The sequence below is a fragment of the Aptenodytes forsteri genome, unplaced genomic scaffold (assembly GCF_000699145.1).
Source record: "Aptenodytes forsteri isolate BGI_AS27 unplaced genomic scaffold, ASM69914v1 Scaffold15, whole genome shotgun sequence".
Lineage (NCBI taxonomy): Eukaryota > Metazoa > Chordata > Aves > Sphenisciformes > Spheniscidae > Aptenodytes > Aptenodytes forsteri.
This window is the reverse complement of record NW_008795129.1, coordinates 9,417,252-9,434,512: the sequence shown is the minus strand read 5'-3', so window position 1 is coordinate 9,434,512 and position 17,261 is coordinate 9,417,252. Positions and strand designations below refer to the sequence as shown.

The 17,261-nt window shown below is 38.9% G+C and overlaps 1 protein-coding gene across 1 annotated transcript in view; it reads left to right on the top strand.

Annotated features, from left to right (window-relative positions):
* BLNK (B-cell linker) overlaps positions 1-16,945 on the top strand; it is a 108,514-nt gene extending 91,569 nt beyond the window's left edge. Inside the window, exons 15-25 of the mRNA XM_009277783.2 lie at positions 719-761; positions 3,179-3,206; positions 3,512-3,584; positions 4,193-4,223; positions 5,292-5,334; positions 6,127-6,205; positions 6,658-6,689; positions 9,914-9,993; positions 13,603-13,686; positions 14,707-14,862; positions 16,193-16,945. Coding sequence (XP_009276058.2) covers positions 719-761; positions 3,179-3,206; positions 3,512-3,584; positions 4,193-4,223; positions 5,292-5,334; positions 6,127-6,205; positions 6,658-6,689; positions 9,914-9,993; positions 13,603-13,686; positions 14,707-14,862; positions 16,193-16,312 — 769 coding nt within the window. The 3' untranslated portion in view covers positions 16,313-16,945. The remainder of the gene's footprint in view (positions 1-718; positions 762-3,178; positions 3,207-3,511; positions 3,585-4,192; positions 4,224-5,291; positions 5,335-6,126; positions 6,206-6,657; positions 6,690-9,913; positions 9,994-13,602; positions 13,687-14,706; positions 14,863-16,192) is intronic.
* The last annotated feature ends 316 nt before the right edge of the window (positions 16,946-17,261 follow it).

The following is a 17,261-nucleotide window of genomic DNA, read 5'->3' as shown; positions in this document are numbered from 1 at the left end:
GTGGCCCTCCTCTGGACCCGCTCCAACAGGTCCATGTCTGTCTTATGCTGAGGGCTCCAGAGCTGGACGCAGTACTCCAGGTGGGGTCTCACCAGAGCAGAGGAGAGGGGCAGAATCACCTCCCTCGACCTGCTGGCCATGCTTCTTTGGATGCAGCCCAGGATACGGTTGGCCCTCTGGGCTGCGATCGCACATTGCCGGCTCATGTCCAGCTTTTCATCCACCAGTACCCCCAGTCCTTCTCGGCAGGGCTGCTTTTAATCCCTTCATCCCCCAGCCTGTATTGATACTGGGGGCTGCCCCAACCCAGGTGCAGGAAGAGGCAAAGGAACTTGAGTATGCAGTCTATTTCACTCTTGTGTCTCCAGAAGTGTAGGAAGTTGCTTCGTAACCACTGTCTCATCTCTAGGACATTGCTCTACAAAACAGGCCATATGCCCCAGGAAGAGCAGGTGGCATCCACAATATTGTGTGTGTTACAGTGTTTGGTGAGGTCCTGTGCACAGTTGCAGGGGACCCGAGGTCCAGGACAGAAGCTCTTCTAGAATAGTTCCACACTAAGGGCACAGCATCACCACAACCACTGGAGCGGTGCATAGCTGCAATTAAATCCATTTACTGCAGACCTCCTCATCTCTAGATCTAGAAATGCATATCTGAGCCAAGCAATTAAATAAGTAAATCCTACTCATCTTAACTTATTGTGTATATTTTCCAGAAATATTTTGCCTCTTCCCAGAAATCGTCTTCATCCAAAAGCAGTGAGTAATTAATGTGCCACTATAAAAGAAAGTGTTAAATGTAGGCTGTTCTGTGTTTTATATATATACATAGAGATGGATGGATGCTTTTTATTATCTGGATTAAATAACAGAAACAGATAACTCTGAATGTCAGGTTGATCTAATATTGTAATTGTGGCTATTAATCTTTTGGACATCTGTTTTGATCCAAGAAAAACCTCAATGTTTCGAGGGATATATGTCTCAGTCCACAAAAGTTATTTCTTGTACTAAAAAAATACCAGTTGAACTCCAGGAACTTTACTTTCAGTAGCAATGGGCGATTTTGCCCAATCTGAAGCACCTTCCTTGAGCCTCATTCCTTTCAGATGATGAATGATTAATACTTTCTGAAAATGGAATCCTTCTAAAATGTCAGACTGGGTAGTAACCAGTATCACTAGATACTAGTAACCAGACTGAGCAACCAGTATCACTGGAAAATGCAGTCCATGAAGGAGTAATTGCAAGCTTTGGGTTCCTAAGGCTGTGTTTAAGTCATTCTTCTCCTCTACTCTTGTCCCCAGTCTGTCCCTTCAACTGTGCTGGAACAAAGGTTTTTCTGAAGCAAATTACTTCGAAACTTCTCTAACTGCAGCAAATGGGCAAAAGCAAATTCATAAAAGGTTCTTTTTCAGACAGATTAGTTCCATAAATTGTTTTGCACCATAGCTCTACTAATAGTTGTGCCAGCACACGAGAGGGTGCTCATGAGGAGCAAACTACCAAGAAACAGGTGACAGTAACTGCATCAGCATCTGTGCCAAAAGCAATGTGCATCAAACTCTGTCCCAGCCCAGTGCTCTGAATTGTCCTTAAGAAATAATCAGTCTACCAATAACTACATAGAGAATTAAATGCTTAAAACTAGGAATTTGGGGTCATACCATAGCATTAGATGCTATGGTAACATAATGCAGATGGTATAAGAACATCTTATAGTCTTACTTTCAATCCTTAAATTTCTAGATATACCATGTATTTCGGGGAAGGGGCGGGGGGTTGCACGCCTCTACATACAACAGCAGCAGCATTTTAGTTTCCCTTCCGCCTCATCACAACGTTCTTCCAATTTAGATCTGTATGCTGTAAGATGCTGAACAATTCCTGAGTGGTGCCAAGTCCAGGATTTCTCTTTTATGAAATGGTTTGATTTCTCAGCTTTTCTTACCAATATAAGATAAGAAAAAAAAATCCTTCTGAAGAGGGAATGTTGGACAGAAATTCCACTCTCTGATCAGCACTAACAAGAATACTCCTGCTTCAGAACATACTCAAGTGCCATATTGCAGCTGAAACCTCTCCTTTCATTCATTCTCAGAGCTTATCTCTAAGATAGATATCATCCTAGCTTTGCAGAGAATCAAGACTATTGTTTTGCTGGGGACCACATACTGAGTTAGTTACAGCACCAAGGATGGAGCTCCCAAACAAACACTCATCTGTACAATGGGTGTATTCAGCTCCTGGGTACTTGCAGTTACCCAGTTTGGCACAAGAGTCAGCCTAGGAAAGAATTACCCAGTGTAGTCCAAATTTTTGGGTCTTTTCTTGCTGTGTAAGTGGCCAGCCCTTACAGTTTTAAAGAAAAACATGGTAATGAGCATGATGTTTTGCCCAGTGCTGTGCTGTGCCTTTCCATCCCTGACTATGCACACTGACAAAGCAAAACAATAACTGAAGCATCTGTTAACTGCTCCCATTCAATTCATTTTCAACGCTAACCAGCACCGATCATGTTAACAGAGCTGTAACCCTTGTTCCTCTCAAAGGCCTGGGCTGACTGGGAGAAAAATTTCTCCACATCTCACTCCCTCAACTGTTGGATGATGGATTACACCTCTCCAACCAGAGAGTGGATGCATTTGTAACCAAGATAGTGAAAAGTCATTAACCTGCTGGATGGAGATGGACAAATTAATAACCGGTGCCTCTTTGAAAGGTACTTACATATGGAAGTCTGATTCCCTAAAAGACAAGAAGCGGGAGCCGAAAGAAAGCATCTCCAAAAGAAGCTGGGAATCGGTATCCTCTGTTCCGTGGAAAATGTGTTCTTAATATATTCAAATCTGCTGCAAAATTTCTGCTTTCCAGCTCAGAAATGAAACATGAACCAAAAGGTCTTGCTGCAAAATTCAGGGCCAATTTTCTCAATACTACAAGCAATCCCAAGGTTATTAGAATGTTCAAAATTAGATTGATGTTTGCTAAAATTTTTCAAATGCTGTAATAAAAGCTGATGAAAAGTATTCTGGATATTATATGCGTTTTGTACAAATGTATCTTTAAACATTACTACAGATTACCAAGACCAGATTATTTATGCACTTCCCGTTTAATAATAATTCCTTTTTTTAATTGCTTCTCATCAAATCTAACATATTTTTCCATTACAGGACCATGAAGCAAACAATAATGATGGAAGTAAGTATTCTGTACTGAAAACATGGCAATATGAGTGGAATTTGTTGTCAGTATGTCACTGGTGACCTTAATATAGCATGTAGTGGAATGCGTCAGTGTAAATTTTATCCGTAACAGTCAGCGATAAACAAGAAATGGTACTGAACTGTTTTCTAGTATAATCAGAATGAAAACATGTCAAGACAAAAATTAAACCAATGGATATTTTTTACTTTTATTACATTAACACTGAAATGGCAGTGAGGAAAACCCTCTGTTCAGATACAGCTAATATTGCATACTAAATCTGTCATTTGCGTCTCTAGATCATAGCTTCAGTAACACACAAGAATCCAGACTTCCCACTGGAGCAGCTCCGTCTCCGTTACCGAGGGGCCTGTGAGTAAAAAATAATAAAACTACTTCTTTGATAGGGATGGGGTTAATTACTAGGTGAATTAGGGACTAACTCCTATCCTTGCCTATGGCAATCAGAATTCAGGAGTAATTTTTATTGCTGTTCATGAAAGATACCCTGACTAGGTAAAGGTAAGCTATTCTTTCGTTATTTCTGGAGGAATACTGCTTGCATGCCAGTGCTACTGCCCTTCACTGTCTGCCACTGATGGCAGATGCTGGCTGGCATGCTTAATTTAGTCACATACTGCAGCAATAGCATGTGCATGCCTATAAATCCAGAAAGCTGTGTTTTTCATTAAAACTCTTCTGCCCCACCCAAGTTGTCATCTTAAGCATTGGACAGAGTGTAGCTTCCTTGCATATCGTAAGTACCTTTCCTGAGTACCCGCATTAGATCCGATACCCTTATTCTTTTCTTATTCCCTTTTTTTTTTTCCCCTAACTGCTACAGCTATCCGATAAGGAGATGCATCCCATCTTGGCCAGATATATTTTGGGAATCAATGAACCTGATGCTTAGTTGCCAAATGAATTCATGTATCTGCTAAGTAATCATACTTTTTTTTTCTTTTTCTTCCAATCTGCAGAAAGAAAACTTCTAATGCAGTAAATTCACCAGTAAGTTGACTTATAATTGCATAATCAATAATTTTACAGGTGATTTTTAATTTATTGTAAAACTTAATTTTATCATGAGTTTGGGTACAACATAAATGCATAAAAAGAATAGGGGAAAGAGTTATAAAGAAAGGAAATGTTTGGGTGCAGTTATATGAAGTGAGCAGCAGTGAGAAAGCTCAAGTAGACAAATATTTTTCTTAAAGGGATGTTTGGATTCAATACTCTAGGATGTAACAATAAACACAGTGCAAGAATGGAATAAAATGAGAAATAAATGGGAACACAGGCAATTCAGAAGTATTCCCTGAAATATACAGAGCTGCATACAGGGAACATGGATTTATTGTAACAGTGATAGCTCAAGAAAGATGCGGGATTTTACCAGAATTTGTCAGAGGCTTTTCAGTAAGCATTTCATCATTAGAAAAATATCCCAAAACCTCTTGTGGGAGAAAGTGAGAGAACTGGTTGAAATTTTCAAAGAAATTCATTTGAAAAATGTTTTGAAACTGGTAGTTTATTATCATTGTTTAAAAATGAAAAAAAAATTAAAACTGGAGGGTCGGGCGAGTTTTTACTGTGAGCTAAACTGACAGTTTAACTTTCAGTAAAAAGAAATGTGTTCAGACATTTGTGAACATAGCTTGACAAAGAGGAAAATATTCAAATTTTGATTTGCAAGTAGTTGGGATGGACTCTTCATTTCTGGACTTGAGATAAGAACAAACCATTTTTTACACCATAAACTTACTGATGGGAGTTAAAAAAGGGGGGGGGGGGGGGGGGGGGGGGCCACCCCAGTGCACGCATCCCTAGATTTTACTTTTGTAGATCTATTTATACACACAAACTGGGATTCTTTCCAAATCTACTTTGCAAAATCCCAAGCTTCAAGGTCATACAACTAGAGGCTCTTCACAGAATGGCCACATCCCTACCTCCTAATCACTCCAGGATGCTGTCAATTCTAGATGTAAACTAGTTCACAAAAAGTATAAAAAGATAAGCATTTGCTGTACAAGTGACATGCCATTTAATATTTGGTTTCCTTCTGTTTTATTGCAGAAACCGTGTTTACCTTCCAGAGAGACCTTAACTGCAAATGAAGGTAAACTATCTCCACTATGGTGGAAAAAGTTGACATTTATCAGAATTTAACTTTCTTTTTATTAAAAACATGAAACAAACACCACCACATTCAATTTATTCTAGGTTTTTGAAGGGGGTTTGGTTTTAGCAGTTTCAAACTGGATCCGGCCAGCCTTAGTTGCACTGAATATCATTGTTCTCTAAAAGCAGTCACAGTAAAACTATTGAGGTTACTGGCAGGGTAACGAACGACATAATGGACCAGCAATGTGCCATATAGTCCTCAAAGTGGAGAAGGGGGAAGGGAGACGAAGCACAAGCGCATCATTCTGAACGCTGCAAGAACCACCTCACACAGAGCCAACTCCTGGCAAGAGCCAGTCCCTCACACAGGCAGAAAACTCGTCTCGCCTCTGTGCAAGGCGGCAGCTCCTCCAGGCAAAAACTCAGCAGGAGCTGCTGTCTAACACAAGGGTAAGATGCAGCCAGCCAGCCGCACCTCCTCTGGCTGAGCTCTTGTAGGCAGCCTGCCCCAGCGTCCTCCCCTGTGTCACACAGCTCGCCTCTCAGAAGGCGAGTCTCCCACTGAGCTCCTGCAGGCATTCACAGCGCAGCTATTTGCCTAGAAATTTGGTGGTTTGCCACTAGTTAATAAAGAAAGCGGCAGGATGGCAAGCTGCCATGTAAAGAAAAAACCCAAAAGCTGTCATAATAAAATAAACCCTCCTTTTCAACTACTGGGACTCTCTTATCTGGGACAATAGATTTCTGAAGAAGTCTTGACTCTACAATTTGTTTTCCCAAACTACAGAAAAACCTACAGCAGCAGAACGACGACGAGGTTCCAGCCAAGAGCTTCTGCTTCCACCTCTTCCAAGTGGTGCCCAAAAGTAAAATCCCTTTTCATCATCTTTTGAATATTTCAATGCAGCAGCTCCTACTGCTCGGTCTGAACACAGCTGTGAGAAGTTCAAAGGGGAGCACTGTTTTCTCTGTAGCCTTCTGTTGCTTTTTGAAAGTCATTTCTTGAAGCCTCACAGTAGCAAAAAATAAAACATGGCAAATGCATCCAACTATAGAACCACCACCAAAAAGCATGGGAGGATATAACCTCTAGTTAGGTGATGGAGATTTAAACCAGATGTTTAAATTCCTAATTGTCAGTACTAGCAGGATATGATTTTTTTTTTAAACACCTGTATCTGGCCCTTATTTCTCAATGGACAAATGGGTGTGATGGAACACATTCTACCACTGCATGCTTCAAATACACAATTTTAATATTTTCAGAACTGGCTATATCTCCTCAGACCTTTCTGTAATCTCTTGATATTTATTTCAGGCCTTTGCTCCAAAAGTCCTCAATTCTGCCAAGTAAGTATAATTCAGATTTTGAATTAAAATGTGATTAACTTGTAATTTCAAATTAATCTTTGAATTAAGATTATTTCAAGATGCCATGCGTATTCATTAGTTTGGAATTAACTTTTGTCTCTGTAATGCATACAAAGAGGAGATCAAGTATCCAGGGGCTTAGCTCAGCTAGTAAATTAAGGGAGTATGTGAGGGTTATTGTATAAATTGATGGAAATTGGGTGCTTCACTCCCATTACTTGTAATTTCAAATTAATCTTTGAATTAAGATTATTTCAAGATGCCATGCGTATTCATTAGTTTGGAATTAACTTTTGTCTCTGTAATGCATACAAAGAGGAGATCAAGTATCCAGGGGCTTAGCTCAGCTAGTAAATTAAGGGAGTATGTGAGGGTTATTGTATAAATTGATGGAAATTGGGTGCTTCACTCCCATTTGTGACTACTGGAAGTTTCTACCAAAGGCAGTTTGGGTCAGTTCCCATCATAATAAAGATTCCATCAGTCTTCCTTGCCATGGAAGAACCCTAAATATGACATTTCTGGGCTGTTCCAGGCTTCTGTTGCCTAGAAGCCAGACAGGTTATTAGTGCATCCAGCAATTTATTCTTTCTTTACGGGGAGGGGAAGAAGGTATTTTTATAATGGCAAATGCTAAAGCTCTTCTGTAAGTAGTATTTTCAAAGAGGGACTTTGTTTCAGTTCACAGTTAAAAACAAATTAGGTAATATGTATATAAACTCTCTTTGCACAGAAGTGTAAATTAGATCTAATATTTTTCTAGTCTCTTGTTAGCAGACATTTGTCTGACCTTCCTACAAGCCCTTTTCTGCACATATTTCAGTCTGAACATATCTTTCAGACTGTAAATGGATGATGAGAATTACACATAGGAATCTGCATGTGGTGTAGCTTAAACTTAGATGCTGTTATTAGTACTTCTCTCAGTTTCCTGGAAATGTTTGCTTGATGTATGTTGCAATTATATCTCCTATGCTGTGGAAGTATAATAATGGTTCATATTCATACAATAGACTGATGCTCCCAAGTTTGTCTGCTCCTGTCGCACAACTGATGTGCTTCAACTTGTAGTATAAATTCTTACTAATCCCAAAAGTGTAACTATTCTTCAGGGTCATCTGGTGCTAAATGATGCTCTGATTAGTAAACTTTAACACACTGTTATTCTGTGCCAGGTCCAATAACAACTTAATCACAGATACCATTGGTCCCAATCACTAATGTCCCTTCAGCATAAACTGCCATCTCTTCCTTGCCACTGTGCAAGCCTAGTGCTAACTTTCATCTTCTTCATAAAAAGTACTGATTTCCCATACGGCACAGTATCAAATGCTCTACTGAGGTCCAGATTAAGTACAGTACCATAATTCCCTCTTTGTAGAACTCTGTTATTTTATGAAAGGGCTACAACATTTTATCTACTTGGGTAAATTTCAGATTTTCTCTTGCTAGTTGTACCTTTACCTCCAGATCTTAATGTTCTTTCCATCAAATTCTCTCCTAGGGCCTTGTGTTCTGTGGAGTCAGACAAAAAGACCTGTAGTTGTTCAGGTCACTTTCTCCACTTTAAGTATAGCAATTATGTTTGGTATTCTTTAATCATATGGTACCACCCTAACTTGAAATTTATTTAAAATAATTGTTACCAGCCCTGTAATTTCATGTGCCAGTTTTTAAAATTTCTGGGATAAAGATTATCTGGGCCCACCGGTTCAATTGTACTAAGCTATTTGAGTTTTGCTTCCAATTTGGCTGTGGAAATTTCCATTTCTGTACCAGAACTACTATTGGTTTAGTACCTAGATTATTTTTAAAATCAATAAAATTCTTACTGCAGACAGCCCCATTTCTCTTTCCTTTTTACACAGCTAAGGAATCTCTTAATACTTACTTTCCCTTCCTTTTGTAAAGTCTAATTCAGGCTGAATTCTGGTAATTCTTACTTTATTCATACAACGTACTTTTCAGCTGTAGCTTTTGCAGCTGGTCAGTCAAAATTTGACAGAAAAACCAAAATTTTAAATATTGAATAGCCTTCATCAGGTGATTATTCATTCATTGAGAGCTGGAACTGCTCTTTATAATGTCTCCCCTGTACTTGGAATGCAGCTTCCAGACAGTTGCATCTTTACTACAAAAGAAGTTCTAAACCTACTTCACGCAGCCATCTTTGAGCTCTCTGGTCCAATTGAATTTTTTAATTCTGAGACACTGTATGACCTCCGCTGTAACATTCTTACCGCTTTCTGAAACCAAAATCTAAATCAAAATGACATTAGTGAAGATTTGATAAAGCAGTCTGCAAAGTATCGTGTCAAGGAGTGCTAACAATCCTAGTAGCGCTTTTTTCCCCCAATAAGTAAAACAACCAGGAAATAAAACCTCCCATAATAACAGAATAAGTAACATCTTTCTGCAATCATCTTCTCTAGTATAATGATATTGATCTGTACCCAACTCTGATCACAAGTACCTATAGCAGACACGTGTACTATCTTTGACCAATATTCTATTTTACCAGAAGACAATTATCTATACGTATTTCCCATATTTCTATCATATCATTACTATGCAACACTACTCACTCATTTCCCTTCTAATTTCTTAAACTCTTTGACATCTGTATTTCAGCCCTAATAGCTATTTTCTACTATACTTTGTTATTACAATTATAATTAAGCTTCATAATCTTTTCTACTAGTTCTGCTTCTCTGATTAGCTGCCTAGACTTCTTGCACACATATACAAACACTTCAGTTGGACTAAATTAGTGAAAAATTATCTCTGAGCGACATTTGTTTTCCTGACTCCCTCACCTATATGACTACTTCTCACGCTGGACTGAGTGCTTTTTGTGTTGTGTTCCTGCGTTTTCTTTTATCTGTTGCTACATTGATTCACTTAGGTGGTGGTGGGGGGGTGGTTCTTGCATTTTAAGTCTAGCTCTGGCTATTAACCAAGTTGTTAACCAAACTGTTATTAATGAAACTGTTTCTCTCTTTAGAAGCAAGGCTCCTCTTTTGAGCAGGCACGTGTCCCAGGCACTTATATAGGGCCCATCCGTTTGCAGTAGATAGCTTTCCTGAGTGATACCAAAGGTCAAGTGTTTCCAGATCTTCCAAAGTCCTTGTAACAAATCAATCACTTACAGCATAACAAACATACTTTGAAAACTTATATATGTTGTTCTTTCTCTTTACTAGAAGTGCCAGAAGTTGCAAACCGTTCTCTGGGTACTTCCCCTCACAGCAGCATTTCATCTATTTCAAGTACTGCAGACCAGGTATAACATTAGCTAAATTCACATTACAGAAATCTTCTTATCCTTTACTTTAAAGCAGTATTTCCACCCCTATCCCCTTTCTAAATAAAAATCATACTCCTTCTGTGGAGGGCATCCATGTCCCCTTTTGCAGTGAAGATTCTGTAGCACAAATAATCCGAATGTTAGCTTTCATACGAAAAATGCTTAGAACATATAGCATAGGAGAGCTTTAACAAACTGTAGAAAAATATGTACATAGCATTATACCAAACCTTGGCACTCTACCAGTCACTTTAAACAAAAGCCAAAAAAGCTTCTTAGTTTCAGGTCTTCCTGGCTCCCCAGTTCATAACACTTCGACATCATTTGAAACAAGGAAATCTGTGGTGATGTACTTAAGTCTAGTCTTTGATATAGATGGCTACAAAGAGTTTTTAATTGCCTACTCCTTTCTAATTTATAGTTGTATATACTGTGTCCTGAAAAAAAAAAAAAAAAAAATGCCAAGCAGTTACAGTGGAGCCATCTGCAGCTATTAGCGTTAGCCTGCACTGACGTGATGTGCTAAGAAATCCCAGAAATTTGTAGAAGGAAACAGGGATGCTCTGCTGACTGGCCCAACACAGCAGGATGCAGGGGGTAGAATCACTTTTAAGAACGCTGCCCCATTTATTGCGGTTTGGGGTGTCAGCAAAATTTTAAGAACCAAGAAGAAAGTCACTGCTGCCCCTCTCAGAGGACACTGTGATGCCTCCCCCTGCACGTTTTAGTCTCTCCCAAGTCCTACTCCTTTCTGTTCCTTTAAACAGACCTCTTCTCATTACAGTTAATGCTGTCAGTTTTACGACAAATTCTTTTTTCTGTTTTGTTGCAACATTAAGCTTTGAATAATCTAAGCAAATGCAAAGTTATTTTCATTTCAGTGCTATTCCACTTACTCTCATTTTGGATGAAGGGAGACTACAAAATGCAGGAAGCCATTCTTATTAGCCTAGTAGTCACAAACAAGGTAAAAATAGTTCTGTTGAGTGCAAGACAAAGGCACTATTATGCAGAGCCAATAACATTAAATGTTCTAAAGCCTGACATGACAAAGATAATACAACAGTGAAGAACACAAAGGACTTGAAGTTCTGGAAAAATTTTAAGTGTGTCATACTGGATATTTAAAAAAAAAAAAAAAAAAAAAATTGCTTTCAAATAAGCAATCCAGCAGACACTAAATAAACAGCTTGTAGCAATTACATTTGCAGCTTTTACGTAACAGCCATGGGCAAAACCAGAACTAATAAAAAATCCATTTTGGTTAAAAAAAAATATATATATATTAACTGTTAGTTAGTGTTATTTTCCCACCAATTGTGTACAGTGGTATCATCTGCTGTAGCATCCTGCACAATACAGGTGCTCGCAGACATGATTCATGCCCATAAGGTTCATTATTTGCTTGGTTCCCTCCCAAACTTTGGCAGCAGCTCTCTGCTTCCAGATTAAAAGCCACAGATAGTGCTAGAAGAAAGGTCTGGGGGCACTTGAGTCCTTGTTCTGTTGAACAAAGGTTGGTTTACTGGACTCATTCTCCAAGTGGCTGAGTACCTTGCATACTTTCAATTCCTTTCATCCTATCTTTTTTCCAATGAATAGCGTGGCTGGAGAAATACATGGAAGAACTTTGGAGGTAAAGTTATATGTTATGGCTTGAGCCAATCCAAGAATTTAGTGCAATGCCCCCAAAATGCAGGCTCTGCTCTCTCCTCGCTGTCAACTCCCCTGCCAGCTACAGGCTTCTCTGGTGTTCCTCTGATCCTGCAGTGGGCTGAGCCAACTCATTAAACTCACAGAAAACCAACCTGGCATTCAAACACAAAACACAACACAAAAGAAAAAAAAGGTAACAAATTTTTTTTCTGCGAGATTACTAAAGTGAATTATCTCCCCGTGGGATCAGATGAGCAACAAAATGAGCACAGGGGATAAGCCAAGACATTCCCTTTTTGGCAGCGATAAGCCAGCTAGACCAGCTCAGCCATAATGTGCAACTTCATCTTTAATCTGTTTTGTACAGAGGTGACAAAGCTTGTGTGAAAATGAATTCTATCATTAAGCTTGTTACTGTACTGAGCAAAACTGTTCAAATGACCGGGAAGATTAATACCCAGAAGTATTTGTTAGGAAGTACTCTCAGCACTATTTCTATAGCCTCTCCACTCACTTGAGTTAGCTTTTGCATCAACCTCCTCAGCAAGAGCTCACTTTTTGTGATTGCTGGTTTTATAACCTGCTAGTTAATCTTCTAGCTATTGAAGTCTGATAATGCATAGGTCTCATGTTGCTTCTAATCCCTCATCCTGTCCTTCCCCTGAGTATCATTTCTTTTCATGCTTCTCTAAAATCCCCCATACCTTTCCCCTAACTCCACTCCTGTTCCCAAATGTACACTCAATCCTGCATGATCTTACTACCCAGTTTTCTACCACTTCTTCTCTTAATCAAATTATAATCTTGTACCACTCACTCCCAACTGGCCTCACATCTTTTTTCATCTTTGCACTTCCTTTCCTGTAAGAGCTTGTATCTTCTAAAACAGAATCCACCTATCTTTAGGGTGCCAATTTTTCTACCTTGTATCTTCAGGTCTGCACCTATGCCCCCATCCGTGAAGTCCTTTGTCCCATGTTTTCCACTGGAAGAACAGGTTAAGTTCATTTACTGTACAGAACACTGCCAAGCATTTAACAGAATGGAGAGAAGGATGATGATCTTGGTGAGGTGTTCACAGGGAATAACATGCAGAAATGAGGCACCCAAGAGATACCTTATAAAATATAAGCCGCTCTTGTATTCTGTCACAGATTTAATCCTTCTCCACAGTAAACATGGTTTTGTGCCTTTTAGATGAGAGCACTGTTTCAAATGTAAGGATATATTCAGACTCAATCCAACAGAGAACCGGAACTGAATACATATCTCATGTCTCAGGTGAAAGCACTGGGGGCTGAACTGCTGTATTAGTAGAGGAAAGACATTAATTATTCCTCTGTTTTGTGGGACTCTATCAATTTGTTGTTACTTAATAACAACAAAAAGCAAAAGATGCACTTATCCAATCTCCGTGCTATCCAGATGGAGGCAATCGTGATCATGTTCACAAATAGCATTAAGTATATGGGAAACTTCATTCCCAAAGCTTAGATGCCTACCAAATCTGGACATTTCATTGGCTAGCCCACAGCTGAGCAGCATTTAAATTGTTAATGGTCAATTTATTCCTCAACATTTCCTGGATATCCTCTTTAAAGTCTACTAGAATAGCTTCCTGCTTTAAAATGCCAAACTATCCTCCAGTTGAACCTGGCTACTTTCCTCAGGGTATCCTTCTGTCATGTATCAGCCTTCTATCACGCATCTGTTACCACTGTTTTGACACACTAGTTTTTCTTTGTCCTACCTCTGTCCAACAAAAACAGTGAGCTCCTGGCAAAGAATTTTCTAAATTCTGTGTTTTCTAAAGTGTTCTGCATTTGAGTTCTTCACATCTGTCATTATTTAGTAGTAACTCCCCTACAGGCCATATTCTTTATTATCATCATTATTATTTTACAGGTGAAACTGTTTCTTTCTTTCTAGGATGCTGGTGTTCATAGTAAAGCATGGTATGCTGCTACCTGTGATAGGAAAACAGCAGAAGATGCATTGTACCGATTAAACAAGGTAGGTCACTTTTTTAAAGAATGTCTATTTTATGAAAAAACTTCAAATAAAAAAATCAAAAGACAACCAGAAATATTCTAAGAACATCAGTTGTATTCTGAACAGCTCAGAATACTGTGCCATGCAAATACTGTCAAACATGAAATTATTGTGGTGAAACTATTTAACTACGGTTTCCATCCCAAGACAAAGTTGCATTAGTGTAACTCAAAGACTGGTGCACTGCAGAGAAAGCTATTAGACCAGAGAGCTGAGGAAGACCTGATAGCTCACGTACATCCATTAAAATGGAAGGCAAAGCCCCATGACTTTTAAATGGTCTCCACCACTGTCCAATGGCTCATGAAAAAACAGCTACTGTTTGGAAAGGCCGATGCTGCTATGCATTTTGAAATAGCGACACTATGCATTTAGGTATTTGGAGAATTTGAGTTCTCTCAACTATTCTGTGTACAAAAGCTAGCGTCACAGAAGGGAATAGTAACATGTGGAGTTGCATCCACAGCATCAGGTACATTTCCACTCTTGCCGAACTCCACAAAGCATGATAAAAGGGCAGAGCACTGGGGTTATCACCAGTGTAGGCTACTGCTAGCTAGTGAGCACTGGGCTACATTGTCAGTAGCTGTAGGTGCTCGTTTTTATCAGAGTGCTTCTTACAGCTCTGGAGAAACAGTATCTCCACCTCTCACTGCGTTCTTGCCTACCTTCTGCCACTCATAGTAACTTCATTTCCTAATAATCTGTAGACCTCAACAGGCTGCTGCCACTATGTGTTTATTTCTTCTTTCTCTCTCTGGTTGAGAGAGAGCAGGCGGCAGCAAAGATGACTCTTAAATGACACCTCTGTAAGCTACTGTTAGATAGCAGGAATACATGCTACTTCTTATCTCCTGCTGTACGCTTTTTCTAATGGGAGAAAAGGGTGTAATGCTAATATAGGTGAAAATATTAAGCTAGCACCAAACTAAGTTGTTGGAAAAAATAAGCTGAATACACTTACTACTTTTCTCTCTTTAGGATGGATCTTTTCTAATAAGAAAGAGTTCTGGACAGGATTCACGGCAACCATACACACTGGTTGTGTTTTACAACAGAAGAGTATACAACATTCCTATACGATTTATTGAATCAACAAGACAATATGCACTGGGCAGAGAAAAAACTGGTGAAGAGGTGAGATGATGGCGGGGGGGGTCCTAACAGTTTTCAGTTATATACGTTTAATAAGCAACGATTAAGATATATTGCACTATGACCAAAAGGATTCTTCATGTATTGAGATTAAGGTATACCCTATATAATTACTGATTTATCAAGCTAGAGAAACCAGTGTAACATCAGCTCCTGCATACTGTGAGTAATTAAAATCACAGATCAAGTTTAAAACATAATCATAGAACTGTTTTGAAAAGTTATCAGGATCAGAGCAGCAGCTGCTTAGATAAGTTCTCCAGCTGTTTATAGTCCTCCATTCACCTTCTACCTAAGACTCTAGTTAAAGTTTCTTGGAAAATCATAAAGGAAGAACAGCTGTTCAGGGAAAAAAAAAATGCTCAGGGAAAAAAAAAAAAAACAACAAAAAAACCCAAAACCAAAAACACGACTCTATCAAAAATGAGAATGACAGTACTTTTAATCCTATTTTCACATAAAGAAAATGTTAAACTCTCGTTCTGGAGTGCAAAAATCACTGGTTGGCTATTATACCACACAGATAATTACTCTGACAGCAAAACAGAAACTTGGAACCCAAATACCAATAAAAACGGTTTGTTATCGCTGCATAGAGTAGGCTTTTCAGGGATGTGAAAGTAGGCTTGCCTTAGCCTAATTATCTGCCTCCCAGGCAATGGTTTTGAGGTTACAGAATAAATAATAGCCTCGAGCTCATCTGGCCTTCAACAAAGGGTCAAAAATGACCTCAGGAGAAAAAAAGAAAGATAGTCCAAAATCTGTATTTGACCAAAAGGAAAAGCAACAGACCTAGCAGATTCTGGATATTAATTTACAGTGACAAACATTAAAATTGCATAACTAAAACAGTTCTCATTGGCTGTCTGTACCATATTATTCCTGGAGATCACCTTCCCTCTAACTGAGGTGGCTGAACCAGAGATGAAGCAGCTTCCAAACTGCCACAGTCTGCAGCCTGGTATATACTAAGGTAAACTGAAAGCAGTGTCATTTTAATATGCCGTGTAACAACCTCTGTGGTTCAGTTTGTGCAGGTGGCAATCACAAATGGAAAGGAGCATGAGATGAGACAGCTAGTGGCCATAGTATCTTCTGTTGTCCAAATTTAATCTGTTTATGACTAGAATCAGGACTAGGAGCAGGATCGGTGCTCTTACTAAAAGGCAGAGCATCTCACTTGGTAACAGTCATAGCTCCACTCTCTTCAATGGTGGGAGAAGCAAAGAGAAAAAGATGATGCAGTGATTACTGTCAATATTAGAGCATTAAAGGAAGCCAGCACTAATTAATTTTTGTTTTCTTTATCCAGCGCTTTGACAGTGTTGCTGAAATAGTAGAGAATCATCAGCACACCTCCCTGGTTCTAATTGACAGTCAAAACAACACGAAAGACTCCACGAAACTGAAACACATTGTAAGAGTTTCTTAATCAAACCGAACTGCTAACATGAAGACTTTTGTAATCATTTCTTCCAACATCCCAAAACATGTGGATCAGGTATTAAAAGAAGAAAATCCAAAATGATGGAAAATACTCTTTAAGAGCACCTAGTAAGTGATGCAGTTCATAAAGTTCAACCCCATGTCACTTTTGTTGGAAAAGCACTTGTATTTAACACAAGAAGCCAAAGCAGATATACTTTCGTCTGTGATTCCCATCTGTGACAACGTGGGTATTCAAAGTCACGTGAAGAACAACTGCATGCCACAGCCTGGTCCTTTGACTGCTATTTAAATATAGATTTCCTGTAGGACATTCTCACTTTAAAAATGAGAATACCCACAGTGATCTACTCTTTCCATTTGTTACATTTACCACAGATCACTGCTTTCAGCAATTTCTTTGTAAAGCTCCAGAAGTTAGAGCAACTCAACCTAATGTACCACTGTGTACAAGCTGAAAATAGGACTGTACTTCATGTGATTAGTGGCAATAAAGCTGTCTGAATGTTTTAGATTAATGGACATGTGTTGTCCTTTTCCTTGGCTTTACTCTGTTTCATTAATATTTTTGTTTGTATTTTCAAATGTGCAAATAAAATTTAAAATACTGTAAAGTCAATAGTGTATGGAAGCATTGCTGGATCGCATTTCTTAGCATCCTTACAGCAAGACAGCATCAATTCACTGTCATTGATGTTTTAACGTATATATTTGTATGTGCTCCTTTGCAAGTTCTGTTGTTAACGAAAACTATCACTCTCTACAGCTTTAGCATATATATAGCTCTCAAATCTTTTGTCTTCAAATTGCCTACTGTTGGTGACCCAAGCACACTGCTTCATTGCTAAACCAACTACCCACTCAATTCTTGCAGAATTACTGTTTACAGACACACACCAAAAAAAAAAACCCTCTTTTTTTTTCAAGCCTGTTCT